Source organism: Anopheles maculipalpis, chromosome 3RL (genome assembly GCF_943734695.1).
Source record: "Anopheles maculipalpis chromosome 3RL, idAnoMacuDA_375_x, whole genome shotgun sequence".
In the NCBI taxonomy this organism is placed as follows: domain Eukaryota; kingdom Metazoa; phylum Arthropoda; class Insecta; order Diptera; family Culicidae; genus Anopheles; species Anopheles maculipalpis.
In genome coordinates this window covers 89416894-89444639 of record NC_064872.1, presented here as the reverse complement: position 1 = coordinate 89444639, position 27746 = coordinate 89416894, and the positions used below count along the sequence as shown (strand labels likewise).

Genomic DNA, 27746 nt, shown 5'->3' with positions numbered 1-27746 from the left:
GTCTCACCTTCAAACATGAAGCGGTTCCTTTGCATGCATTAAGTACGGCAAGATTTATGTGTTACAGTTCTGAGGAAATATATTTATGACCATAATTTGAAAGACAAATTCCAGCCCCAGCGATCTTCACGAAGCAGAAGATGATCCCGAGCCGAAGCAAAGGCTTTCACGGCTGTGGCCCGTTTTGGAGGAGTGCGTGTGTTTTATGTAGAAAGCGTTCCGTTCCGAATAATCTTTTCGGCAAAATTTATGTGCGGCGATGTGTGCCATGTAAGGAGGTCCAACTTCAATATTTGAATTTGTATGGGTATGGATTTTGGGAAAACATTGTCGATAAAAAAAGACGAGGAAACCATCAGGATGACTGATGCGTAGATTGCTTTCGCTTATCCCGATCTCGACCATTTGTGATCTAATAATGTGACTCAAATGAACCGGCAAAGTGTGGCTGCTTTTGCACGTGGTGTTCCTTCGCAGTCGTATCGCCGACCATGAAGGTGTCCATTTTTGGGCAGTAGTTGTCATTAATATCTGTCGCTTTAAAATAGGCCTACTTTTGGGTTTGCCTCTCGTGATAAGCGAGATGATGCGGGAGATGAAGCGCAAAAGGAACGCAAACTAAAGATGCAAATGAGGACGAAGAGAGCAGCGCAGCACGGGTTGAGTTTTGTAGGGGGATAACACAATTTATGACACTCATTATCGTCTTTAATCGATCCTCACGCTACGATAGCTGCAGAAATTAGCGGCTAAAATGCAACAGGGATGGTTTTGATATTTTCTCGACGTCCATGCGATCGATGGTGGTGAGATGTTCGTTTAACATTAGGATTAGGTTAGATTTATGCGCCATCGAGCTTAGGCTAAGCTGTGCTTTGGCAAATGGGATTCAATCAAAAAAGGCTAAAATACGTAGGAATATTTAGCAAACGTGAAGGAATTTCAATGCCTCACCTTGAATCTCACATCGGGAGATTCTTGGGATCAAACCTCAAAAAAGACGGGACAGAAATTCGAGCATTAATAATATTTGGTCCTTCGAAACCAGCGGAAACAACAGCACTGGTCGTAGTAACGATTAGGATAGAAGAAGCGATGAGCGTACGAGTCCGTCGTATCAGCACCAGGAAAAGGTTACGCAATTCCAGCAGGGTAGGAAGCGTTGTTCGCGGAGGTGTAAACGCCATTAATATGGCACCGAAACATGAACGCCGGTGGTCTGCTTCTGACGGTAGGGGAGCTTAACCTTCTTTAAGCTCAGCGGTTTGTTTTTTCTTCCGACAGATTTCACGATAGTTTATGGACAAGTTTTTGCCGCTTAATGCTTTTTGAATGTCTGGAATGGATCGGACCGGTAGGCTGTCGGGTTGTAATGGATCGTCTGACTTATACGGGAGTCAATATAAACGATCCTGTTTGATTAGATAACGATGGTCCAGTGTTCAGTGTTGGTGATTGTTAGCTTATCTGTGATGCTCGTATGCTGTCCAATTGTTGGCAAACGTGGATTGATACTATGTTAATATCACTGCTCTAATGTCATGTTCCTTTTGAAACATCTATTTGACAAGGCAAGATGACATTAGATTCCCAAAATAGAAGTAAAATTGGGAGGCCTACTTTCAGCTTTCCAAAAAAAGGAATCTTGCTTTATTTGCTAGTACAGGCAATCAAGTTTCTTTATGCTTTTAAACTCCTCGGTGTCTCAAGTGTGTTGCACCAGTGTTGTTTTATTATTTTACGACAGTTTCACGTTTGCAGTCGACTCGATGAAGGCGACCTTCGGTCAGTTTTCTGCATAATATCTCACCATATGTAGAGCGCCATCGGCTATTACTTGCGTAAAGAGTTAATGACCTAACCGACGAGCTGTTAATTACCATTGCCGTTCCTTGAGTTTGTTCAGATTTTTATTGAACGGAAAAATGAGAATATTTTCTTTAGAAAGATAGATGCCCTGGTTGGAATATCAGCAAATTCGTATGACTAGTTTATATTGCTACCAAGTCGTAAACAAATTAATTAACGTGGAATTACTAGATGACTCAAAGTCTTCCGTCATGGCGGCAACCTTTTCCTCATATTCGCAACGTTTTGGCACGTTGTCGTTAATATGTCAAATTATTTTGTCGGGCAACGGGCTGTGTGAATGGGGTTTAGGCACTGGAATTAATCGCTAAAACACGCAACATCATACCCCAGATGCCCAACAACGGAGTCAATTAAGCTACTTGAATTCCTACGCACCACAGTCTGGAGGGTCTATTCATCATGTGGTGGAATGTATGTGCGAAAACTTTGGCTTACTTTGTGCATGTTAATTTTGCCAAACTGGTCTAAAACACGGTCGCCCACCGACAGACAGATCAGATCGCACACATGCGCTGTTTTGGGTCGCAGCCCCGTGCGAGTGGGAGTTAGCGTTAGGTTAGTTTTCTACATTTTAATTTGCTCACCATGTGCAACCGGTGTCCATGTTACGAAAGTTGGTACCGAGCGAACAGCCCACCACCAACGCAACCGTCATAATTGGAGGCCAACCAGACGCGGAAGATCACATGCGCTTTGCGCCCCGTGATATGGTTCGACACTTAAAACCTCGCAATGTGCACGTCCAACGATTGCTCGATTCGTTTAGTTTTATTTTATTGATGCAGATTGAGCGATTGTGCACGCAGCAGCAGCAGCTGTTGCTGCAGAACAGACGGCGTTGGTCGTTGCTGGCCTGCATTCCATCAAATTGTCGTCCCGTGCTACTCTGGCTAGTGGGCGTCCCGTTGGAGGTCTTGTCAGTGGAGAGTAGTATGCAACAGTGAGTGATGTTTCATTGTCCACGAGTTTCGGTTGGCTTTCGAGAAGCAGTTCAGGAAGTAAAAAGTCATTGCAAGAAGATGTTCACGGTATGGCGTGGAGCTTAAGTCTGCAGTAGTGGAACTACTTTTCAAGACATTTAATTTTCAGTGTTATTCGTTTTGAATGAAATATTTTAAGAAATATTAATTGGACTTATGTTAGGTATAATTGTTCAACAATTATAGAATAAGGACGATTTGCCCGGCATCAAAAGAGGAATCGAAGATCACTGTACAACGCTCAGCTGCAGCAAACTTTCTTCGTTGCCTTCTTGGCAAGCAATGTCGGCAAAGGGCGCCCACAAAACAAAGAACGTCCTCAACTGACTGGACCTTGCGATGACGGTTCGCCGAAGTAAATCTTGCGCGCCCTTTCGCAAAGGAAGGGAACGAGAACATAAAATGCCGTTGAATAAATCAGCACGACCCGGCCGATCGTCGTCGTTGCGCACCGTTCGAGAATGTTTCTCTGTGTGTGTTTCGAGAATGTCACTGTGTTTGACTCACGTGCACCAATTGTTGGGTCATCTCGCTTGTGTCCCGCTTCCGAACGTGGACAAGCTGATGGTCGAATTGAATTGCTTAAAATTGGCTCACGAAGGTTTTGTGTTTACGGAGCCAAGCTTAACCCTCTCTTGCGGTATTGTGTATCGAGTGATCAATCAGATCACCGCCGCCGATCGTCAATGAAGCACGTTTCGATGACATTTGCATTTGTCAGTGGGCCGGCATGTGGGGCTGCAGCTTTCAGTTCACGGAGAACCGTTTGTTTTACCGTGACCGTTGTCAAACTAGGAAAAGGAAAATATAATTTCCAAATTTTGGTATTGTCATCATTCACTCAAAATTGATTCAATGACGCAACATCTTGTATGTGTGTGTTTGTGATATTTGGATGCATTTCAAGCAAGTCGAGAACTCCAACTTTCATCTGTCTTTTGCGGATAGATTAGTTCAAGAACGTTGTTGTAAACGAATGAATGGATTTGTTTCAAAGTAGGACACGAAACACCTTGTGCGCTCTGAAGGAAGCAGCTGAATCAACAGGTGCAATTGCTTTGCTTGTAGAGATATAGGTTAGAAGCGTTTATTCTTTTCCGGATGAATGATGTAAGCAAATTTGTGAATTTCTGCTTTTAATGATTGTCAGTTGTCTGCAGACGGGAGTGGTTCTTCTCTATAAGCTTTTAATGCTCTTATTATCAACGAAGTTCAAGCTTAAGTCATCGAGAAACCTCGTCCATACAACCTGCCATGAATAAAGTAACATAATTAGGCCTTTTGTGATACTTTTCATGCATGAAGTGGCTATACTACTTAACCAAACACCCAAATACGCACTGCCAGCATTGATGTGCTGTCACCAATTTGTAAGCATTTTGCCGGCCTTGAAGAGATTATCTCGCAACACAATTAGATGAAGATGAGCTCGTCGCAACCATTGCGTCTTGACGACTGTTAGGGGGAAAGTGTTTGAAACATCGTAAAAATTAATCACATGGACGCAGCATGGACTCGGCCTAGTGTTGGATGGCGCATCATTTCTAGCTTTTGGAGGTAAAATACAACAGCATCAGGAAGAGGACGAGCGCCTCTTCGGACGGGGATCGAAACTGCCTCGCGTGTCTTTGACGGATTGATTTATTGCGCGATTCCGAGATAGAGGAAGAAGCAAGAGAAAATGCGAAGCCAAGGCGCGCGAGGCGTTTCGTCTCCGGCGAAAGGGAAGTGCGATCATGATGCGACGGTGAAACCAATTGGATCTAGGAGGTGTGTGGACCAAGCCAACAAAAACTACGCGTTCGGTCACTTGGGCTTAGCAAGGGAGGGAGAGAGAGGGATTCATTACCGCTTCTTCTGTGTTGTTCAGTTGTTGCAACGAAGCGCAAAAGGACGGCGGGATGATGGTAAAAGGTGTTTTCTGTGGCTGGCGGCCGGCGGCCTACGCACATACGCTTTAGTCTTTTTGTCATTCCGACATTCGGCCATTCGGCGTCGGCTTACCGGCGTGAATGAAATCCGATATGTTACGTGAGCCGCCGCTGCAGTTCGACGTGTGTCGAACTGCGCAAGCAAAAGGGTGAAGGGCGCGAAACATTATGCTGATGTCACTGCAAGCATGTGTGTGTGTTTTTTTAGTGTTATTGCACGGTGAATGTCGATTCGGAAGAAAATTTATTTTCATTCACATTGCACCCATAAAATTGTGACCAATGACGGCAGATAGATTTATACAACAAATTTTATTTTTCTTCTCTTTGGCATGATCGGTTTGAGAAAGCGAATGTTTGAGTTCCTGCTTTCGATAACGGGCAGTTGTTCAATAAATCTTCTGCAACAGTAAAAGCGAAGTAAACAAATTCTAGATTGAATTATTTTGGTAAAGCACACCTGACTGTAACGCCATAACGCTTCCATGTTATGGCCGATCGTGACACGCAGTAATCAAATAAAAGAACAACGCAACAACAACAAAACACATCCGTTCTTCACTGACCACCGGAATTTGAAGTACCGGAAGTATGGTGTATTGTTTAAATTCCCACACCCTCCCTTAGGGCCATCTCATTACCGTGCACTGTCCTGTGGTGTGTCGTTTTTCTGCTTAACAAAGCACAATAATAATTTTCCCGTCCATGCACGTTTAGGTTTGATCCGAATGGAAAAAAAAAATGCTTCAACAAAACGAGTTTCCAGTTCACTTCCTTAGTTTTTGTGCCATCAATTTGGAAGATTCTTTCCGTTTGAATGATGACCCTACTACGCTACGTTCCCCCATACATAACGCCAAGTTCTAAGACACATGTAAAACGGTGAAATGCATTGAACAAAAAAACACACTTCTGTTCCGATCTGTTGCTCTTTGCTACTTCTCATCGGTCGGGGGTTTTGCGCTTTTTTTGTCCGCCTGGATCGATTGTCACACTGGGGCCATCACTTTCGATGATGAAATTCACACACACGCACACGCACGTATCGTGTATCATGTGCCGCTGTTTCGGACACCAGCCTGATTTCCGATACATTTTTTGGGTTTTTTGTTTTTTTGTTACGGTCTGCGGTGGTTTTTTTTTTTTGCTATCGTGGGACAATTCATTATTTTGTGCCGGGACAAGAAAAACGGTTTTCCCTTTTTTTGCTGGAAGAACTGTAACGATGGTCGTTAGTAGTGTACGTCGATGACATGCTTTTGTCATGTCGAAGAACCCTAATTATTGTTAAAAGATTTTTTTCGAGCCGTCTCTGTGAATCCAGGAAACTGGGATGCTACACACTTCCGTCGGGTTCGTCGCTTGTGATTGATTGAAATCCTTTGATTTTATTGTGGGGACGTTTTTGAACGGATATGTTGTCAAGTTTTTGTCGCTTTACTAAGCTTATTGGGACAAGGTTTAAGGGTCCACAACATCATGTCACATGTGTGTGTGTGGCTGTGGGCCCAAGATGCATCATTTCTCGATTATTATCTCGCATCAAGAAGAAAAAAAGTGTTGAAGTGTACCGTAGCTATCCAGAAGGATAAATATTTTAACCCATTTTATTATGATGCTTGTAACAATGATCGGCAGAAGCGTCATCGTGTGGTAACTCAATCGAGGCATGCATTCTACCAATTGGCGGTATAAATTAACAGTAACTTATAGGGTAAAGTGCGCTTCAAGATTCGCCAGGTTGCTGCTGGCTAAAAAGGCCTTGGTGTGACACTCCGATGATCCTTCTCAACTTGATGCTCGATCGATCGATTGGTCGATGGTTGTAAATTGTCCATTTGGATGGTTATTACGAAAAATTATGACTTCAAAATATCGATGCCACACACTCATCTCATGACGAAGCATCATCTCTTGTTGTGCGGGGCGAGCAGTGTGTTCGCAGCCGAACCTGTCGAACAAGTTTGCCAGTTAAATGAAGTCTGAAGTGTGCTTATGGTGCGCTCGCAAACCACTGTGGGCAGGTATTTTACTGCGCGTTAGAGAGGTTCACCCTCCCCAGCCCAGGTAATAAGCTACGCCGCCGTCGCCAGAGGATTCATTTGCTTATTTTGCGTAGGCGCCTCGAGTCGTGTCAGTGTTGTCGAGGAGTCGCAACAACGGCTCCAGAAGTGGGGAGCCGCAAGTTAGGGATTCTTTTTGGCCAGTTAGTTTCATACGCTTTCGTGTGATGGTTGGTTTGATGGATCGAGCTGACAAACGATTGCTGATTGCGAATTCAATCTTGTACGCGCTCGTGTATGGTGTGGAGCGTGTGTGTGTGGATATGAAGTGTGCCTTTTCTGTACCATGCTCTTCATTAATCGACGCCTACGAACGCCCAGAGTATGTTCCTTGTTCGATTCTGGAGGGAGAGAGTTGAGATGTTCGATGAAATTGTTAGAATAAGCTGTCCTTAAAAGGACCACAGTTAAATTCATTATATCGTACGTGGTTATGTGCTGTTTACTTTTAGCATTTACATGCCACAATATACAGCCTCTTAAGCATATTCCACGTGTGATTATTTATTTCAGAGAAGGAAAACCCCGTCTTTAGCGTTCATCAAATAAGTCGTTCAACAAGAAGCTTAAAGGTGTAAATTTCTCTTGTTTCACATATTGCTGTTAGAGCATCTGCTTTTCTTTAAAGATCTACCACCCACCGATACCTTCTCACACCTCTCATACCGACCAAGGCGGACGACTTTCTTCTCAGGCAGAAATCAGGGAGCGCTTTGTTTACCGAGTTCTTTTGCGTTCTGCTGTTTGTTGTGTATTTTCAAATGTTCGATTTGCCTTTCCCTCGACGAGGCCGTTGTTTGCGACAGCGATGCACACAATTTACACAGTGCACGTTGCAGTTACACTATCAGGTGAGGTGAGTCTTTGCTAGAGGCTACCGGTAATTGTGCTGTGACTAACGCTCTTGAAGGTATTTTTCTCCTTTATCTCATTACATTGTAAGTCTTGGATTTGGAGCCTTGATCGCGTTATAGAGCCCGCATCAAAGCACTTTCAAAAGCTGCGGAATTACACGTCTTCTTTATGAATGTTTTTTTTTGTATATCCTTTGTGATAGAGGAAACCCTCACGGGGAGATAAGTTTGATTCATTTGTTCATCTCTAACGTGAGTCTCCTTCTCGTGGCTGCCTTGTACTTGGAGATTGCGGACGACGATTCTTTGTTGGCATCAGAGAACAACTTCCTTATGCTAATGGAATTAACACCCCAACAAAGCGATCAAACTACTACGATGGCCCATCGTTATTGTTCCTTTGCTTCTTCGCTTCAGTCTGCTAAGGCCTGTTAACTGTTCTCCAGACAGTTTTCCAGACAGACACCCGTGGGAGGTACAGCGGACATCCTCCGCTCTGTCGGAGTTCATAACGAGCCGATATAACATCAATTGTATGCAGGCTTCGCTTGTGATGTAGGGATCGTCTTCGGCACGACCGGTGTCTCCTGCTGCTAGGGAAGGTTTGCTGTGTAGGCTTTGAAGGCTCCGGATTCGCCCTTCCCGGGGGCGCCTAGGCCTGCCGTGTACTCTTCTCTTCACAAGCGCATCACAGTAAGTTAGGTTTCTTGCCCGAGGTTCAATTGTGTGAAGTGGTCCAGCGAAGCTTTTGCCCTCAATCCATGAAAAGCCACCCGTTGTCACGTACAGGGTGTGGAGTGCGTAGGAGTTGCAGCTATACGCCCATTGCAAACGGAATTGTACTATTGACATTGTCCAATGCGATGGAACTCCTTTCCAAAAACAGCACGGTTGAAGAAGGGAAAAAAGGAAAGTAAACGGGTGACAGCGAGAATTACAATGGCGCGCATGAAAGTGTAGCATAAAACCAGAAAACAGACCCCAGGTGGTGTAGAAAGTTTTGTCGCGGGTTCCATACGGATAATGTTGGAGATTCGTTACCGAGCTCTCGTACGGAGGTCAACAAAATTTGCACCATTTGCGTGGGTCTTAATGGTGGGCACAATACGGTCGTAATAAATTGTTTGGCGAGAAAAGCGTTGCAAAAGGCTTACTAATCGAAGCTTATGACTTGCGATCGTATGCAGAAGAATCGTTCGCAGTAAGCAGCAGGATCGGTTCCAGACGATGGCTGCACGGCAAACAATATATCTCCGTATGTATATAAAACTCCAGTAGTCGCAATAGATGACGAATTTAACGACCTTATTTGGAGAACGGAACTTGAGCGATGTGAAACTAACTCGAGATAGCCCTGTGGTTGTGTTAATAACGTGACACATTTTAAAATGACAGAACATCTGCACAACTGCAGTTCTAACAGACGTTAATTATTCAGCCCGCTCAGTTTGCTTCCCACCCACCTGATGGAGCACTATCGGCAGGTCAGAGTGTAAAACAAACAAGGATATGACACCGCGTTTCCTAACTTAGACCTCCCAGCAATTCCGGAACCTCCCATGTCCCAGTTTGGGTGTGGGAAGGTAAACAGAAGAAGGCCAAGAAAAGCTGGTAGGTTTGTGACATGCACTGCACTGCAACCATCTGCTGGAACAGTTCACATCCCTAAAGAAGAATATTTGTTTGAGCATCAGCAAGGTTTGTTTGGGCCTGGCAGCCAGCTCATCACGGAGGTTTCGCTCCAAGAAACGTTGGTATTATGCGCAAGCTAAGAGGTGATCAAATAATGGTTGGAAAATGACTCCGTTTTGGACCACGTGTGCTTAGGCCGTGTGGGGACAGTATAAGATAGGCAAACAAGACGAAAAAAGCATTTAAAAAAATCGTTAAAGAAACAAAATGCTTGTGACATCTCTTTCTCTCGGACTAAAGCAGGATTAGGATGTAATTTCCCATTACACGTGGGGTCACCGTTAGCAATCGACATCGGCAGTGTATGCACTTAGCACACCGTGAAGTTAGTGAAACGATAGATCCAATCACGATCCGGAAGAAAGAGGGCTTCCAACAAGAAGTCTTTTAAAACATTCCGTCCACCCGGTGGTCATTAATCGATAAACGTTGTGTCGTGCTCATAAATATTCATCTCCAGCAAGTGGGAAGAGTGGTAGAGACAGATTGGCAGCTTTTTTTTTTGTTATTCGTAGTTGTAAATGCTCCTTGTGAGACGGAAAAGAGCGACGCAAAGGAAAACGATCGTTACGGATTTGTCAAAAAAACTGGTCCAGGAACTGTTTCTTCGATGACATCGGTTTGTTTTTGGGAAGAGAAGGTTTACTCTTGGCGTGTGCTGTTCTTCCAGGCGTCAAAATACTTGCCCGTTTGTGTTGGAAGGTGGGATCTGTCGCCTAAGCTGTCTAAGTTTAATATTCCGAAAGCGTGTAAGGAGCCTCGTGATCTAGTTCGTGCGTTAGTAATTAATATTTGAAAGATCATGGTTTTCTTCTGCCATTTCATGGAGATTTATATTATTTTATACAAATCATAATACAATTAATGATACATGAAACTTGTAAGTTTAATACATTTTTGATTAAAGCTTTACGTACAACCAAGTGAAATTTAAATTCAAATTCGAAAAAATGAATCCAATAAGTCTGCTTTGGGACAGTCAAAAAAGGGCCCCAGGGAGTACATAAAAATATTCAACTACGTGAGGTGCCTTTTGTGTACCTTCCTCACTACTCGTGGTGAAGCATAATGTTGCGTGTGTTGTTTCGTGCAGGTCGAAGCCAATGTCAGAACGTTAGCTCATGCATACGAAATGAACCTCCGGTGGTTGTTCTGCGACTTCGTGCCGTGGGGCCGTTTTTCGGGATTGTTCCTTCCAATATCACCAGAAAAGGTTATGCGGGTGACGTTTGTATGTGTTTGTTGATTGAAAAAGATCGAAAAAAAAACGAAAGAACAAAACAAGGAAACAGACGCCATATTCATCGGAATCGTCGGAAGTCATTCGCAGTACGTCTGGCTCAGCGCTTGTTCGGTCGTTGATGTCATTCGTTTTTTTAACTGCTTGCTCGTATGGAGGTCTATATTCCCTCACAAAAGGATGGAGCATTACATACTATGACCAATTTTGGTGAGAAATGCAAGAACTTCAAACTCAATTGTTTCGTTTCTTACCATGGTCAGCTGCGATGGCGTTAACCGATTACATCAGAAAAGCTTCTTTAAAAAGTTTTAATTTAATTGCTACTTCCTCTTTCCTCGGTAATTATGCAAGTATACTTTTTAACGCTTGCCATGACGTTCATCCATCTCCAAAATGGTGTTCTCCCTTTTCTGGGTGAAACACCTTGCGGATACTAAGGTTCTATTATACTCCAAAAACACAACAAACGATCATGTGTTGCTAGAGCACGTAGAACAAGGAACAGTATTGTATAGAATGGCGTTGCTGTGAAGTGTGGAATGGCGCCAACTGGACCACGATGCTTGCATCCGGTTACTTGCTAATGAGTCAACAAAACAGCCATCGTAAACCTGCAGGCAAAACGTCCAGTTTTTTTTTTTTTATTATTGCATACTCATTTTGGCACTAGTGTGACTGAAATAACTCATTTGTAGCCGGAAACGCCTGTTCGATGATGAGTTCATAAAACATTTGTATCGTCGTTAGTAAAATTAGAATATAAATTTTATTAGTTTCATACAAATCACGAAATAGGTTTGGCAGGAAGGTTAGACATGTGTTCGTAGTTAATAGTTGGTTAATGTTACTCAGGTTAAGGCAACATTTGATAACACGATTTAGAACACGTCCGCATCCACCCTACCACATCCGGTGCCGTTCCGGAAACACGATAAGAGCTCACGTTTCTCCGTGTAATTCAAATAACGGTGATATGATGTTGAAATGTTGGAAGTGTAGTATCTGGCCGCATAAGCACTCCAACATTGGCCACAGTTCTAGCAACACGTAAACGCATCAACCAGCACCAGCCTTTGTCCAGAGTTACCTTTTTGCCGCCGGATGTTTGTTCACCAACCTTGAGCAATGGCAATGGTTAAGAACATAATAAGAATGAAGACTAAGCTACAGCACTGTGAGTGTTTGTTGCGTCCCTGGCTGGCTGGCTTCTTAGCTCAGTAAGCTAGGTTTATTATTTGGTCTGCTGGGTGGTTGGCGGACGGAAATGTTTGTTGTGACCAAATCCCGTAGCAAAAATGCCACACCGGTCTGTATGACGAGTTGCTTGTGGTGTGGCGATTTCTTACCTAACTTAGCGGGTTGAAGTTTGCACTAGATAAGCCTTAACCGGCAAACAAAGCAGGGTGTCTCTGAAGCAAAGATACATAAGCTATATTATCGAATTTTATAGTTCTTGTAATATCATCCGACCCTTAATATGAGTCGGTATGGTTTAAAAGATTAAGTTTAATAAATTTAAAATTATTCTTCCACTTCATCCGAGCAATGCGTCACAGAGTGACTAATTTCAGCTGTCGTGATGTAGAATAAAAACAGGAGTTCAACCTCGCCAACCTTCGCGACTGTCCCGCTATTCGTTTCAATCTTTTTTTTAGCGACAGCGCGCTATTCACCTCCAGGAGACAAATGACATTTGTTTTGACATCTTTCTTTTAGCCGTGGTCGTGATCGTGAGCAGCTTCTTGAGCCGCGATTTTATACGAACGGTTATCGAACGGTAGCGGTTGTGAACAATCGGCCCCACGGTGGGTTGTCGCTTGACGATACTCTGAATGGTTTTTCGTAACCGGCAATAAGCTGGGACCACCACGAGGGATAAGACGCCTTTACGAGCCTTTGCGACGTTCTCAGGTCAGTGGGAAATAAAAGTGGACTTGTTGTAGGGTGAAGACGAAGGATTGAGGTAGGGTGTTCGATCGAAGGAAACGTGATCATGCCGATCGGCAGTTTTACAACCCCGTCCGGGTGTTCCTGTCATACACGAAGCGTGGCTAGGGTGTTGTCTTCTAAATCAAATCAGAATGGAAAGCTCTATGGAGGAATAGTTGGATTTGGCAGCAGCAGCAGCAGCAGCGCCAAGATTCCAAGAAGAGAGCGTTACCGCAATGGAATTAGGATTAAGCAAGAATGATAGACAATTTTTATTTTGCTTATAGGTCATTGGAAACTTCGAATCAGTAAGATCACATAGAGTTGTTGATAAAAAATAAGAAGAGGTTTGCTGTGTTTGGAATTCATTATTGCACCATAATTTAGCATTAATTTCATGCACTGCATGAAGACGATCATACTAAGTTCTCCTTTTATTTTATTTTTCTTGCAGGTAAAGTTTCCGGACAGCGCAAACGTTTTATCACACACTTAACTTCCGTTACAAAACATCCAACAAGTATCAGTAAGATGCACTTGCTTACATTAAGCGCTTAAAAACACACAAAGTACGGGCCTCGTTTTTCTTTGATCCGAAACCTGACCATGCTCGTCACAAATGTATTCATATGTATTCAAATGAATTCACATTACCGTTTTACGATACCAGCTTTGCCGGGTCTGTGCACATCCTCGAATGCTCCCAAAAACTCCCGGTATTAGTTGAAAAAGGCCTTCCCCGTTTAGCAATTCGGATACGATTTATTTCCCATTCGGACGGGCAGTTGGTTTGCATGATGACGTTTTACGACTTGCTAGGTCGCATGGTGAAAAATTTGCATGCCGACTGTAGAAACGTTTAATTGTTATATGGACCAAGCAAGCGGGAAAGACAAATTTCGCAGTACAACTCCCCGAGCAGGACCACCGGCTACGAACGAGCCGATCACGGATGAGCTAGATTTAGCCATCGCTTGTTGGTGTAAGCAACCGGCAGAAGATCAATCGCTTGCAGAGCAAATAGTTCACCGGTGGTACGTCGTATAGCTATAAAACTGTGATACGACAGGGAAACACAAATTATGTCTAATATTAATCAACTGGGATCAGCCGTATTAATGAGGGACGTGATCTGGGTGCCGGTTGGCGGTTCCTTATGGGATTTTAATGAGCTTAATAGTTTCGTCATTGGTCAGTTTTAATTATTTTTATATCATATCAAACGACGAAACTCTAATACGGAACACTACGGTTATCTATTGTAGGTTTTGAAAACTATTTCCTGAACCTCTGGCTCCATTTTATTGAATATTAATGATAATAAGTATGCTCTCAAAAGTAGCGCTTAACTTTAGCACAGTGAGTGAATTATTTCCGTTGTAAAATTACTGTTGTGTGCAAATGCTTGAGGGGGGGTTACCGTTTGAGCTGCAAATCATCCTCGGAACCTTAACCAATTGCCCCACAGTTTGTAATGTCCGGAAGATCCTTGCCCTTGCACTTCTTCTGCCACATTACCCACTCATTAAAACCTTTCGACTGTTGGATCATTACGGAGCATTTAATTGCGTTGGTTATATTGTCCGTAACAAGATCTGCAATAAAGAAAGCATAAGATATAGTAACCATCAGTCTGGTTAATTCAAAAAGGTTACGTTTGGTTCAGCATACCTTCACATTTCATGTTACATTTGCCTCCTTTGTAGCCGACGCGGCACCATTCCTTGCTATTGATTTGAAAGATGCCGTAGTTGGCGGTTTGATTGGGCAGCGTTGTCGTTTTGGACGTGTCCAGCCCACTGACGGCCATCGCCAGACAGACCCAGTGTCCCTGATACGTTCGGCTAATCCCGTTTGCGGTCAGTTGCTTCGCGAGCTCACATTTCGTGTAGATTTTGCCATCAATCACTGTTGGAAGGCTGATGAGGAATAGGCTGACAACAATAGCCCACGGGATATGCTTGGTAGCCATGCTAGACTTATGTTAGTGGTTGAACGCTTTCTGGAACGAGATGCAAATTAGCAAGAGATTTCGGGTTACGATCGAGATAACGAATAAGTTCGTCGCGAATAAACTTGTAGCGTTGGCAGAAGGCGAAACCTAAAATTCTATCCACCAGTCGCGAACCAAAAACAAACGGAAAGAAACGGAAAGCACACACAGTGTGACATCACAAGCGTGTTGTTTGTTGCTGCATCGTTGGGTTAAAACCAAAGCTTTAAACACCGTGCCGTAGCCGGCTTTGGGGGAGACCTTCACGAACAGGTCTGCCGAACAGCTGTGTTGACTTGACCTTTTCCGGGTTTTTGCTGGTGTTTTTGCTGGTGTGGCTCGGAACGCGCAAACTAGGTGAAGTTTTTGTAGTTTTAAGTAAATATTTTTTTTTATAAAAGTTTAAAATTATCCTTAATGTACACGGTGCCACCGATTAAACACTGATAATAATCGTGCATCTACTTGAAGTTTTAATCCTATCCAGTTGCTATCTGCCTGCCGTAGATAAGACAATATCGCGTAGAACACTTTGCAGTTGGTCCGAAAAACACTCACTTCAGTTACACGTAAATCTGGACACTGGTTCCCAACTCTCGTTCTGCTCGTTCTGTTGACGTTTCGGCCAACTGGAGGGTACGCAGCGATGCGTGATTTCCGGTTTGTCACTAAGTACGATCGGAGCTACTTACGCCGACCGTGCTGCGCAGACACGCGTTTTATAGTTAAGCACGCACACACTGCGCGCCAACACTTGACAGGGCGACCCGGTTCGATCCGGGTGGTGGCTTTCGAGTGGATCCACGCCGGTAGAGAGTGTTTGAACAAACTGGACGGTTTTTGGGAAGGGAGCGCGATGTGGAACAACGCGTCAGACTCCGGCGTTCGAGCTTGGAACACAGCAGCAGCTGGAAGGGTGCTGCGTTTTGAACCTGTACCATCCCGTGCAGCTAAGGTGGTAGTGGTTATGCCACTGTGAATCTTCGCTATCATTTTCAATCCACCCAGAGAAATGAGCGCGAGTAGGGGGGTGTCCATATTCGTAGAATTTGTATCAGTTCTGGGAAGATTGGTCGATTGAAATGCTGTTATTAGTGCATAATTTTTCTTACGAAAATTTACCAGAACTACGTGAAATATTGTTTAGATAATTTATTTTCATGTTGAATATAGCATTAATAAACATGCAACACAAACATTGCTAATGTAAATGCTCACCCCCATTACACGGTGGTAATGGTAATGACGTTCCAACGTGCTACGGGGGGAGTTAATTTTATGAAGATGCTCAGCGTAAAGATGCTTATCTTGTTGCAAACTAGAATGTTGTTGCATGAGAGTAACGAGAAATTGGAAAGGTGATTTGTGTTTGTGTACTAAAATAATACACATACCACCCCAATGCATGCACCGGTTCATTTTAACATTCTGTAGACCAGTACTGACCCTTGATTCTGTTTGTATTTGTTTTTCAAATGTAATGATCGGGGAAATCCGCGATCTAGTGCGCGATCAAGCGACAGTGGCTTATATGAATGAACCAGAGAGAGATAGCGTTGAAGTGTAAACAATAACAAATTAATCGTCCAACGATTGAGCGATATCTGGTGTACCAGTGTGCATCGAAAAGTTTGAGATTGTAGAAATAGCGTCTCTTGTTGGGAACAATAATTGATGCCGACTTGATAATTATGGGAGCAAAGAGTTGACTCTAGGGAGACTAGATGCATGAAGTGTAATGGGGTCTAATTGATCTAAACGACAGATCTGTGGTACAAAATGGTTTTCAATGTTTTATGTTAGTGCCAAGTGGAGAGGAGATAGGGATGTTGTGATATCAAAAAACGTCTGATATGTTACGTTATCAGCTTGTACGTATAGTGTCATCCGCTGTTATCTGACACGTGAATGGAACAACGTGCAAGGCTAGAAAAAGAGCCCTGTTACGAAGTAACAAAAGTCAAATATTTTATTTGAAACTTTTACATCTAAACAGTTTCCAATAGCTACCAACAATGTAATGAAACAGAGCCTAGGTCCAGCATGATGACAAATCGGGCAGGGTCTTCTGCTTGCACCGGTTAACCCATCCTTTCCACGCACCGAAACCGCCATCGCTGTAGATCTGCTTGGCACATTCAATATCGTCATTGAGATCGTCGGTCAGGAAGTCTAGCGAAACCCGGAAAAAAAGGAACAAGCGTGGAAAGCAGGCAAAGAAAATTAATAGCTAGACTCAAAGGACAGCTGATCACTAAATCAGCCTAAAAATGCACCGGAAATGATGTTCCATGTTTCTGCCTTGATTTGCAAGGCTAATAGTACACGATAAGCCTTTGAACCCTTTCACACCAATTTCCAATATTTTGTGTCTAATTTGCTGTTAACACATGCCTAGCGATCAGTGTGCTATTCCCTGGTTGGCATTGTTTCCGCCTATTAAGAGCTTCTAATGAGCTACTCCAGCATACGAATATCTTGCTTAGGAAGATTTATGGATCTCTGCCTTAACTCACCTTCACACTTCTTATTGCAACGACCACCTTTGCGTCCTTCTCGGCACCAGGTTTTGCTGTTAATCTGCAACATTGAGATATAACGCAGTGAATTATTGTCCCATTCGGTCGAATCTTGTTCCGGAACAACCTTCACGACATACCTGGAAGATACCGTAGTTGGCGGAGTCATTATCGAGTGTGGTTACTTTGCTGGTGTCACCGCCACTCTCGGCCATTACCAGACAAACCCCTTACGACGAAGCAATCGATTAATTCTACTTTTTACAGTACACAAGCGCGCTCTTACTTACAATTGGAAATCAGTGATCGAGAAGAAATCTTTTGCTTGTCCAGCATTCTAGCTAGCGGACATTTTTCGAACACTTTACACTCGATTAAACTGTGCAATGTAAACAACACTAAAATTACGCCGACAGTGGACGCCGTACGGAAGTTCTGACGATTTGCACCCATCGTGAGATTACGGAACGGATTCTACGTGTTCGGACCGAGACACTCAGAGAAACTGATTGACCTCGTCAGCAAACAACCAGTTTGAGTCGTTCCCTCCCTTGGGGATCGCTAGAATTCACGCGTTCCCGAGATCACGAAGCGGGAATTAGAGCCGTCGCCTCGGGCGTCAGGTTTGTTATGAAACATTTGATGGAGAGCTAATAGACTAATCGGCTGAGAGATCAAAGTGCATCAGTAGTACAACAGTGATGTTTATTTTGAAAAAAAGCATCGCAGGAGAAGAAGCTTTGCTGTAGATGTTAATTTATTGCAATGAACTGGACATTTGATGTTTGACGACAATAAAACTGACTAGGAACGTTTTGATTTGCTGGAAATAACCATCTCTTTCTTTTTCAAGTAGTATATTCGCTGACGAGTGTTTTATTTTCCTTTAATTTCTTTCATAGATTTCAATTACTTTACACATGTCTAGTCGTTGGACAGCTGATTGCCATCGGGTATGGAGCAGAGATTATGACAGCCGGAATCGCTGGTGGAGGAACAACCGCATCGAGCACCAGCAACCCAACGTCGTCTAGTCAATCAGCGTCAGCACCTTCCGCCTACCAAAGCCCACTGTTGGGGACTCGTCGCCCAACGTCTAGCTTAAGCAGTATTAATACTATTACCACCATTACCACCATTACCACCGAATCTACCACAGCGACCTCTGCTACCATTAGCAATCAAACAAAAGACGATCTGGCGCAAACCGCCCAAGATGCCTTCGGAACGACCTGGACCGCTCGCAAGTTTGTCAACAAACCGACGTACGATCGGAAAGCGACGTATGGTAAACGTTTCGAGGGTGCCCTACAGCCACGGATCAGAGATCTGGGTGACTGGCGATGTCCCAATGTGTCCGAGGGTGCGAATCTCGAGTGCAGCTGTGACTTACCACACACGCTACGATGTAGCGGTGATCTGCACGGGCTGGAAGTGATAGCAGACAGCTTGCGACGATCGCCATACGAAGTGTCGCTGCTGGACTGTACGCTCAAGAACGTGACCAGCATTAGCGATGCGAACATCTTCCAAAACGTCTCACTGCAAGGGTTGGTGATCTCGTCTGGAGAAATTAAACGAGTTCATAGGCTCGCATTTGCCGGTATTCGAACGCCACTGCAAGCACTTGGACTACCGAACAATGCGCTCGAGAGTGTTCCGATGCAGTCTCTCATTGCCCTTGGACAGCTTGACCGTTTAGATCTTTCTTTCAACAAGATTAAGTCGTTACAAAATGGAGATTTTTTGGCCGTACCAAAGCTCTCCTATCTTGAGCTGAGTAATAATCAGATTTCGCTTATTACACCGAAAAGTTTGATGCCATTGAAAAGTCTACTTCATCTTAAACTGAACGGAAACCGACTGGGAGAATCTCCGGAGAGCTTGAAAGCATTGGTATCTTGTTTAAGCCTTAAGGAGCTGCACCTACATTCGAACAGGATACGAGGTCCGCTACAGAATTCCACGTTACCACGGATCCGTGGACTAGAGATCCTTTACCTAGACAAAAACTCCATCTCCAGCATCCATAATGGTGCGCTGGAGGCGTACCCTTACCTGCAGATGCTGTCACTTCGCAGCAATCAAATCGATGTTCTACAAGATCATGCATTTTCTGGCTTAGCTTCCCTCCAGATGCTCGATCTTGGGCATAACGGGATTGTTACCATTTCGGATGCATCTCTCAAACATTTACCGCGACTCATTATATTGGATCTTACACACAACTTCCTGCGAGCACTTACGGCCGATGTGGTTGCACCGTTACCTGCCCTGAAGGAGCTTCGACTAGACGGCAACGATATCTCACTGATATCAGAGAACGCACTAGTGAACGCGAGTCAACTGCACAGTTTATCTCTGGAAAGTAACCCGCTCGTGTGTGACTGTACGATGAAACCATTCCTGCAATGGTTGGCTGGAGTACGACCTGCATCGCAAGGAATTCTTGGAGCAATCTGTGCCACACCACCGTATCTGGAGGGTGCTGATCTGTTGCAGATTGCACCGGAAACGCTTACCTGTGGTGAGGGTGGTGGCAAGCAGCAAACCGAACGCGCAACTTTCCAGACGATCGAGGTGATGCTGAAGCTGAAAAACAATGCATCGTATGTGCGAGACGTTGGCAGTGAGGTGCGATTGCGGGAGGTTAATTTCACCGACGAAAGTGATGTCTATCTGAGCTGGCTGCTAGGAACCGATGATTATTCGTGCCGATTCGTGTACGTCTTTCACACGGACGATCCCGAAATGATCCTGTACAATTCGGAGGTTAGTTGGAAGAGTGATACTGTGATTGGCATTGAGTTCTAACGCATTATGCTTCTGATTTTAGGTCTCATGTGCTGTGAAACCGGAATCTCCTGCTACGGCCATGGAGTACATCTACAGTAGCAAGCTGATAGGGGCGTACGACTTACAAAGCAATGTTAGGTAGGTGGTCCTTAAGAAATTATCCTTCCAAGCGTGAGTTTAACCTACTTTTCTTTCTTTTATAGCTACAAATTTTGTCTAATCATGAAGGAAGACATCTCCAAGGATGAGTATCTCGGTGCCTGTAAAGCGGCCGCTTTACCCCGACCGCATATTAACACAGCAAAGAGGAAGTCAATAAAGAAGGAGCTTCTGATAAGTACGCGCCAGACAAACGAGTCGGACATTTCGGACTTTGATCGCATTTCTTCCGAATTCCGGCGTGATGATCGGAATCGGGATGAATTACTCAAGGGACGTGACAGTGACGACGATGAGGAGAAGGTGGAGGAAGAGCAGGAGGATCAAGTCACTGACGAGACCGATCGTGTTGATCATCCCGTTGCGGAAACAGTAGACTACAACGACAACAGCGACATGGACAATAGCAGCGACGAGGACGAGGATGGTGATGAGAGTGTTGGTGTGCTGTCGAACCACATTCGTGATGATCCCGATTTTCGCCAGTTGCAACTAGCGGCCGAAGCGGAAGCAGCACGGCTTCCATCAGTGCACGGTGGTCGTGTGCTGCTGGAGGGCTTGGGGACAATAATTATTATTACCAGTTTGGTAGCGTTTATTTGGGGACTGGTACGCTTCAAAGGGGAACACCGTCATCTACCGTCTATGGCAAGCTGCTACGCTGTGGATGATAGGAGACGCAGCTCACACCAGGACGTAGAAAGTCGTAGTCGGTACTTTAAGCTACAGGCAACCACCAGTCTGTGAGTCACGCCGTTCGTTCGGTTGGTCCAAATCGATCGATTTGCTACGGTGTAACGCGAACAAATTATGTAAATTAGCTGTACATAGAGTTGGTTATTTATGATAGTACGGTAAGTGAGGTGCACGAAAAACAGGTGACCCTGTTAGTGTAAAGGTCGACAACGTACGTGTGTGCGTTCGTTTTGCAAGGGTAGGAAAATCGTTAACATTCTGTTGTATTTTACTTTTCATTCTTAACTAATCATACTTGTGCCATCGTGTCATGTGTCTAGGGGAGGGAAAGTAAAAGTTACTAAAATCGCGTTTAATGTAAGGGAAAAATTGTGCACCGGAAGTTGTGGGGCAGTTCAAATAAAACAAAACGTGTTGGTTCTTAATTATATTGATCGATTGAATGAAATGACGAGAAAATAGTTGGTAGCTGAAAGACCTCCGAATTGGTTTGGTGTAATCGTATCGCATATATTTCCCCATTGAGCCGATTCCGATGAACCGCTCGGTAGATGTCTACAGAATAAATAGTTCTAGGTACGCTTCGTGCGCCACTCGACTATGTGCATGGTTTGAATGTGAGGTTAGAAACGAAATTAAAACAGTCACAGATACAAGATACTGGAGATATGTGTATGCACTAACTCTTCCCTGTCCGTTTTCGCTTATTTCCGACAAACTGTCTGCAGGTGTACCGAGACCCTCAAAATGCACCCAAACGCTCGATGGGTGTGTGTGCGCGTGGGTCCAATGGGTCACCCGCTAGGCACTTAATGATTTCGATCCCAAATGCCACCATTCCTTGGCTGTATGGCGATGCTTGTTACGAATTAGCAGTCTGTACCGTTACGGTAGTGGTGGTTGTGAAGGGTGTACTAATGGTACTACTACCAGTGCACGATCCAGCACCCTTGATACGATTTCCGTTTGCATCGACTGTTTGTTCCGTTGGCGTTCCCGGACCGCCGGTTGAAGGTGCAATCGTTGCTACCGTGGTGAGATCCACCGTACCAGCGCGAGTTTGATGCAGCTGGGCCGGTTGTTGGGTAGCAACCGTATGAGGACGCGGTAGCGATGGTGGAACAACCATTTCCGGCACGAACGTTTCCACCTTGGGATAGTAGGCGGGAAGTCGTATCACTTCTTCGTACGATGGTGGCGGTTCCAGGGCAACTGAAGAAAAGGAAGGTGAGCGTGAGAAATGTGCGGTCGTTTCATTGCGGTTTTTTGTTGTTGTTGTAGGCTACTTACCCATACCATTCCCAGGATACACAGAACCATCGTCACCGACGAAGGCCGCATTCGAGTGGGTCACACTGGCCGAGGCACGCTGTCTGTGCTGTGCGATGGTACCATGCTCGAGACAGCTGTACACACCGCTATAGTTGTCCCGGTGCAGTGACATAATGTCGTAGAGGTTAGACCCGATCTGTACCACGTGCACCGGTTGGGCCATCTCTTCCTGTTCCGCCAGCCGTTTGGCGCGTGCTTTTTTGCATTTCAGAATGATGATGAGCAGTGCCCAGGCCAACACCAGTATTAGGTAGAGAAATATAATCATGGTGGTGTTTTATTCTGTTTCTCTATTTTGCGATGTTTACACACTAACGGTAGCTTTGGTAATGCAGGAGCTTGGTGTCTGCAGGGTAGAATCTATAGTGAGAGGAAAGATGAATGAGAAGAAAATGGCGAAGGGTTAGAAATGTTTCTCAGAGATGAAATTGATAACTGAAACAGTATGGCGTAGCGATGACTTTGATGATGAGGATAAATTGATCGGTCCAGGAATGACCTAGGGGGGCTGCGTCTTGAAGCCGCGCATCTTTTTGCGGAACACCTCAACCCGATGCCTCCACCCATCCTGGGTGACCCCAGAAACGTTTCGCAATGACCCACAAACTAAAGCTGCGTTGTTCGGCTTGACACATCGATCGTGATCGTACAGGAAAGACAGTCCTAGCGTGCTTCATCCTTATCTGAACCATCAGGTAACGCATGGTAAAATGGTTGAAAGAAAGAGACACGCCCCAAAACACGTAAAATGCATTAGAAAACGAAACCTGCCAGCTCAAGGATTATGCACGTGCAACGTTCACCGGTGGCCACGAAATCCGGAAGTCAATTTGCATAAACCTTCCACGGTGGATTCTGCTCCAAAAACGGTAGCACGTACGGTAATGGTGCAGAATTTATAGTCAGAATTATTCGTTGCATTTTTTCTTCTTAAGGTCTGATTCTTCCGCGTCTAATGCGACCGATTGTTGTACGAGAGGAGTACTGGGGTGAATTAAATTCACATCCTCAGGCGAAGGTCACCGGCTCCTCGTGGCTGGCACGACCACGACATCGCACATTGATTCACGCATTCACATGTGTGAGCAGGGTTATATGGCATGGTCTACGATATGGAGCTGCTAAATACTGTTTAGCATGTATCGTGAGGTTAGAATGTTTAGCTATAGTGTCTTTAAAATGCTCAAAAACCCATAAAACTGGAATGTGACTCTATTCGAGAAAGAGAAAATTCCAATGTTACGCCATCCAAGTGTTATTTTAATTTGAATTCTACAGGAGTGGTCTTCCGCAACCGGGACATTAATTTAGTAAAAGTAAATAATTGAGGACCAAGTGAACAAAAACATGGAACTATTTTATGCTTGCTATCCCTTTTTCACAACGATTGTTGACCTTTCCGAGTGAAAACCTTTGCATAATTTAACGCAGGCCTCTCTTTCTTCCCTTCTGCCATAGCCAGGCTTACGATACCGCAGCCACTTTCCAACCGACTGGTTACAGTGAATCACAATTTTGATGTGCTGACCGAAGCCAATCGGTGCAATTTATTGCAATCCATTGGCAATCCGCCTTCACCAGCGGAGAAAAGACGTTGCATGAAAAATTCGCAGCAATGTAGGACGGCATGATAGAAGTATGGAGCGAATGATGGATCGGTAAAACATAGGAGGAACTATACTGTGTGATGGCAGTCAGCACAACAAACCAACCGGCCAACCGGCAGCAATTAATGAAATTCATTGCTCCATTCCGATCGATCAAGATGTGTTCGGTGTGTGTTGAATTAGTTGGGAGAAGGAAACCGATAAACCACTGCATTCTCAATCGGAAGCGGATTGTAGGAAAGCGTTTGCTGGGTTGATATATAAGTTTCTGTATTATATTTCGATATTATAGAGATGTTTGTTAACGAGGACTCGCCAAGCTTTAGGTGGACTTAAAGTTGGATTCTTTTTATCGATCATTCAGAAGAATATCAAACGATTAAAGATTTATGGAAAACCTACAAAGTCCCTCAGTCTTTTATTTGGCCCTTCAAATGATTATAATCGAATCTCCTCGTCACATTATTGGCTACCAAACTAACTGAGTTAAATTGTTCTTAACGCAATAAATAGTCAACCTCCCCTTTGATTGTTTCTCATTTAGCGGCATAAATAATCAACTCATCAGATCCATTCAAAATTTGAATCCAGATTGGCCCTTCCTATTCAGTGATACATTATCGATCCTGCTATGCCAAGAGTGCAATGAACCAATAAGCTTTCCCGAGAAGTGAAAGGATTCGATTTAATCCCCTAATTTCCCTTAATTTCCAGCGGACTTAGTCCCATGTCCACTAGGTTTTGGCGGCTTGTATCACTATTATTGGGAGGTCTCGTTCTGATTCCTCGCTGTGTGCATGATTTGTCCGTGATTTACGAACCGTGCGCTTTATTCATTCGCGCGTGATATCAGAGATCTCCGCTTTCCCGATAAGATAGTGCGGGCGGGGAGAGGGGACACATTTCCGAACTCGCCCACAAACACACACGATTTATCATTCGGTAAATTTGGGGCGAAATGTGACACAAAGGATAAAATGAACAAGTCGAGAGCGGTCCACACGCGGAGGATGTTTATTGGCGTGGTAAGAAGATAATGCCGGATTAGGGTCTAGGATTTTGGATTTTGGTAGCGATAATTTAACGGTGGTTTAGGGCAAGCGTCACACCACGCACGAGAGCTTGGATGGTGCTCGGTGTGTATAGTGTTAAACTATTTACCCTCAGCCCACTATTTTGCGTGCAAATCGGGAAATGGACACACGAGAGTGTGTTTTAATGTTTCTGGTAAACCGCACCAGAAAATGAGATTTCGGTTAGCGTATCCGTTTGCCGGTTCGGGCGAAATGTTGTGCTCCCTCGCTCGTCTGGTTTAATGAGTAATTAAGCTTATGAGTGCTCGTGGTCGTTGAGTCGTCACCCGGGGTTGGGTCAGATTTGCATGCCACCGACACGAAGCTTCCATCCGTCGTCGAGGCGTCGTGACTTTGTGCAAACAGTTGGACACACTCTAATCAGCCCGGTTTTAGGGGTGGGCAAGCTGGGCGAGGTACAAAGAATTAGCAACAACCGATACCGATTTGGTGTACACCGGTATAATCTCCAATCGGGTTTACACGCACTAACGTAGTGCGTCGTAGTTGGGTTCAATAAAATCTAATTCTCGTTTTTCCGACACACCCATCACGATACGGTTTGGTTGGGGTAGGTAATGCGTGAAGATATTATTTGCCTTTGCCAAATAATGCTCTTTACAGCTCTTTATCAGATTAACACACAAACCTCGGGTGCGGTGTGGTCTGCGCGGTGTTTGTTAGTTTAGGTTTCGTGGTTTTGTGTGACAATCGGCAGAAGCAATAGCTTGCTTATGATGAGGAAAACCCATAGTGTAGTCATATTTAAATGAGCTTGTAGACAGTGAGGCATCAAGGTGGGAATTCCAAGATTCAAAGCAAAGTTCCTGATATGAAGAAACCCTAATAGGTCAAGATTAAAACGATAATCAAGTCTACATTTTCATAAACAAAATTCACTCTTCTACATATCATCAAGATTACGTCTGCGAGTCAAGCGCTAATTTTGTGTCCACCCAAAGGCCTCGTAGTCACACGCAGACACACAAACAAAAGCGTACCTTCCGGCTTTGCGACTTTGGTGATAATCGAAGGCAGCTTCGTCCAATGTCCGAAACAAAAATGCGCGACTCATTTCATTACCATTAAACCCGGCTCCGTGGAGCCCTGAAGCCTAAAATGTGTGCCAAGGTAAAGAGTGTCGAGCGAAAGCAATGTGGCGAGGAAAGAAATTTGATTAAAGGTGACGATAAGTAAATACAATCATTTCTTCTGAGCTGCACAAAGAAAGTAATCAGAAAAAAATGGCGATGGACAAAGCATTATTGTGTTAATAAAAAACTGTGTCCAGCAATTGCAAATTTCTGTTGCGATTAGAAGTCCTCAACGCAAACCGGAACCAAGTACGAGGTACAACAAATATTAGAAGAAGAAAAAAAGGAAGACCATGCGCAACCATTTCGTTATCAACAGATCGTCGTGACCTGTTGGGTTGTCCTTGATGCTTTGAATGATTTTTTATTTGCGTATTTTTTTTCCTGGCAGGATTTTGCGTTCTATTCGCGATCTGCTAACGAGCGACGAGAGCTCGAAGCTGGGAAAGAAAAATCCCCCATCGGAACGTAGGCACGTCTGGTGCTATGTTACAGTTGGGTAGAGGGTTCGTTTGGAGACACTTAACATTCCGGCCACGTGCGTTCCCCCAAAACTGGTGTTGATGTGGTAGGATACTAAAAGAAACATTCAAACGATCGTTCTTGGTGTTGGTTTCTAGCTGGGACAGTAGTGCGCTGGCATTTGTAGCTTGGAACGCTTGAAACGGAAAGCACATTTGTAAGTGCATATGCACACACGTCGCTGGTCTTATCGCAAAAATGCGATCTACTTGCATCATTTGCCGTTTTGCTGTGCAAACGGGGACGCAATTAGAACCGTTACATAAAACAAACTTAGCGTTGATAAGAGTATGCTTTTTTCCGAAATGTTCCTCTATTTTTAAATTAAATTAACTTTTGATAAAAGAAAAATGGTTGTCTATTGTTGGTTTTATTTCATTAGTGAACTGTCAAAAGTGAAACTTGGTTTCACTTCAAAATTTAAACTTAGTTTACTCCGACGTGCCATTATCTCAGCGTGCGCTGGAATGACTCATGTCACCACCGTACATTCTAGAGCTGTATCTTTCTCCTCGCCTTATTTCATCATATCGTGTTAATAGCGGGTTTAAATAATTTCCATTTTCATTTGTATTGGCCCCTTTTTGCCTTGCCTTGCCAATACAAAAAGCGTAAAAGGAAATTCCTCCAACCAACAACATGTGTATGACTGTGTGCCCTTTTTTGTGTGCGGCGCAAAGGGAAAACGCGATAATAATTGTCCAACTGACCAGTCCGGCGAGAATTGATTCCTGTCATTCAAAACAAAACCCCGACACGTGCAGTAATGGCGCACACTGTATAAGGGAAAGGGAGAGAGAGAGAGAGAGAGAGAGGAAAAAAGACTCCTAACTCACCTGGGACGTACTGCTTTTGTCTGGGGTGCTTGGGGCGAGGATTGTGCGCCAGGATATGCCAACCGGATACGTGTCACTCACTCAATGGCTATGCTCTCGGTCGGTCGGTCGTTCGGTTGGCAAGGACAAAAACGCTGGATTGATCCACTTCTTGACTTCACCAGCTCACCGTGGGACTTTTGTGTTATCCCCGAAGCACTGGGTTTTCTTGTTGCTGGGGCGGTCGCAACGCAATCCCACCGAACTGAGCAAACCTAGCACGTTAGCACGTTAAAGAGTCGGTGACCGTTTTGTCGAGTTTGTACCTTATCAGTCAGGATATATCTCGTACTTGTGGTCTCTTTTTTGTGTGGCCTTATGACCAGTCAAATTCAACCACACAACGTCTATAACGTGGTCAAATTTCGTTGTTGCTGATGGAGAGGCGTGATGTTCCAATTTGATTTCTACTTTTTTATACTTTTTTTTAATTAAATCAAGAAAGATTGGCTAGCTCTACGCATTAAAACTTTATACACATAGGATTGCTGGTTGTTAACAATATCACTGTCCGTA

General features: G+C 44.2%; 5 protein-coding genes across 5 annotated transcripts in view; 2 read left to right on the top strand and 3 right to left on the bottom strand.

Moving 5' to 3' along the window:
• Positions 1 to 20783, top strand: part of LOC126561588 (uncharacterized) — a 28617-nt gene extending 7834 nt beyond the window's left edge. Inside the window, exons 2-4 of the mRNA XM_050217829.1 lie at positions 17979 to 19848; positions 19913 to 20010; positions 20076 to 20783. Coding sequence (XP_050073786.1) covers positions 17979 to 19848; positions 19913 to 20010; positions 20076 to 20778 — 2671 coding nt within the window. The 3' untranslated portion in view covers positions 20779 to 20783. The remainder of the gene's footprint in view (positions 1 to 17978; positions 19849 to 19912; positions 20011 to 20075) is intronic.
• LOC126561167 (UDP-glycosyltransferase UGT5-like) overlaps positions 1 to 27746 on the top strand; it is a gene marked incomplete at its 5' end in the record, with an annotated part of 199997 nt that overhangs the window by 111701 nt on the left and 60550 nt on the right. The window lies entirely within an intron of this gene.
• LOC126563221 (lysozyme c-1-like) lies at positions 14008 to 14536 on the bottom strand. The gene is made up of 2 exons (XM_050219850.1): positions 14236 to 14536; positions 14008 to 14159 (listed from the first exon to the last, which is right to left on the bottom strand). Exons 1-2 carry the CDS (start codon positions 14534 to 14536, stop codon positions 14014 to 14016), a joined length of 447 nt encoding a protein of 148 aa, XP_050075807.1. The 3' UTR covers positions 14008 to 14013.
• LOC126563213 (lysozyme c-1-like) lies at positions 16549 to 17537 on the bottom strand. The gene is made up of 4 exons (XM_050219841.1): positions 17367 to 17537; positions 17217 to 17305; positions 17074 to 17137; positions 16549 to 16729 (listed from the first exon to the last, which is right to left on the bottom strand). Exons 1-4 carry the CDS (start codon positions 17527 to 17529, stop codon positions 16590 to 16592), a joined length of 456 nt encoding a protein of 151 aa, XP_050075798.1. The 5' UTR covers positions 17530 to 17537; the 3' UTR covers positions 16549 to 16589.
• On the bottom strand, positions 21590 to 22387 carry LOC126562976 (uncharacterized). Its single transcript, XM_050219584.1, has 2 exons — positions 22018 to 22387; positions 21590 to 21939 (listed from the first exon to the last, which is right to left on the bottom strand). Exons 1-2 carry the CDS (start codon positions 22325 to 22327, stop codon positions 21590 to 21592), a joined length of 660 nt encoding a protein of 219 aa, XP_050075541.1. The 5' UTR covers positions 22328 to 22387.

Coding starts and splice junctions, on each gene's coding strand:
- LOC126563213 (XM_050219841.1), bottom strand. CDS start 17,529: ATGGGTGCAAATCGTCAGAACTTCCGTACGGCGTCCACTGTCGGCGTA. Junction 17,138..17,216: donor CCAACTACGGTATCTTCCAG/GTATGTCGTGAA, acceptor TCAATGTTGCAG/ATTAACAGCAAAACCTGGTG. Junction 16,730..17,073: donor TTGCAATAAGAAGTGTGAAG/GTGAGTTAAGGC, acceptor GGGTTTCGCTAG/ACTTCCTGACCGACGATCTC.
- LOC126562976 (XM_050219584.1), bottom strand. CDS start 22,327: ATGATTATATTTCTCTACCTAATACTGGTGTTGGCCTGGGCACTGCTC. Junction 21,940..22,017: donor GTATCCTGGGAATGGTATGG/GTAAGTAGCCTA, acceptor CCTTTTCTTCAG/TTGCCCTGGAACCGCCACCA.
- LOC126563221 (XM_050219850.1), bottom strand. CDS start 14,536: ATGGCTACCAAGCATATCCCGTGGGCTATTGTTGTCAGCCTATTCCTC. Junction 14,160..14,235: donor ATGTAACATGAAATGTGAAG/GTATGCTGAACC, acceptor TCTTTATTGCAG/ATCTTGTTACGGACAATATA.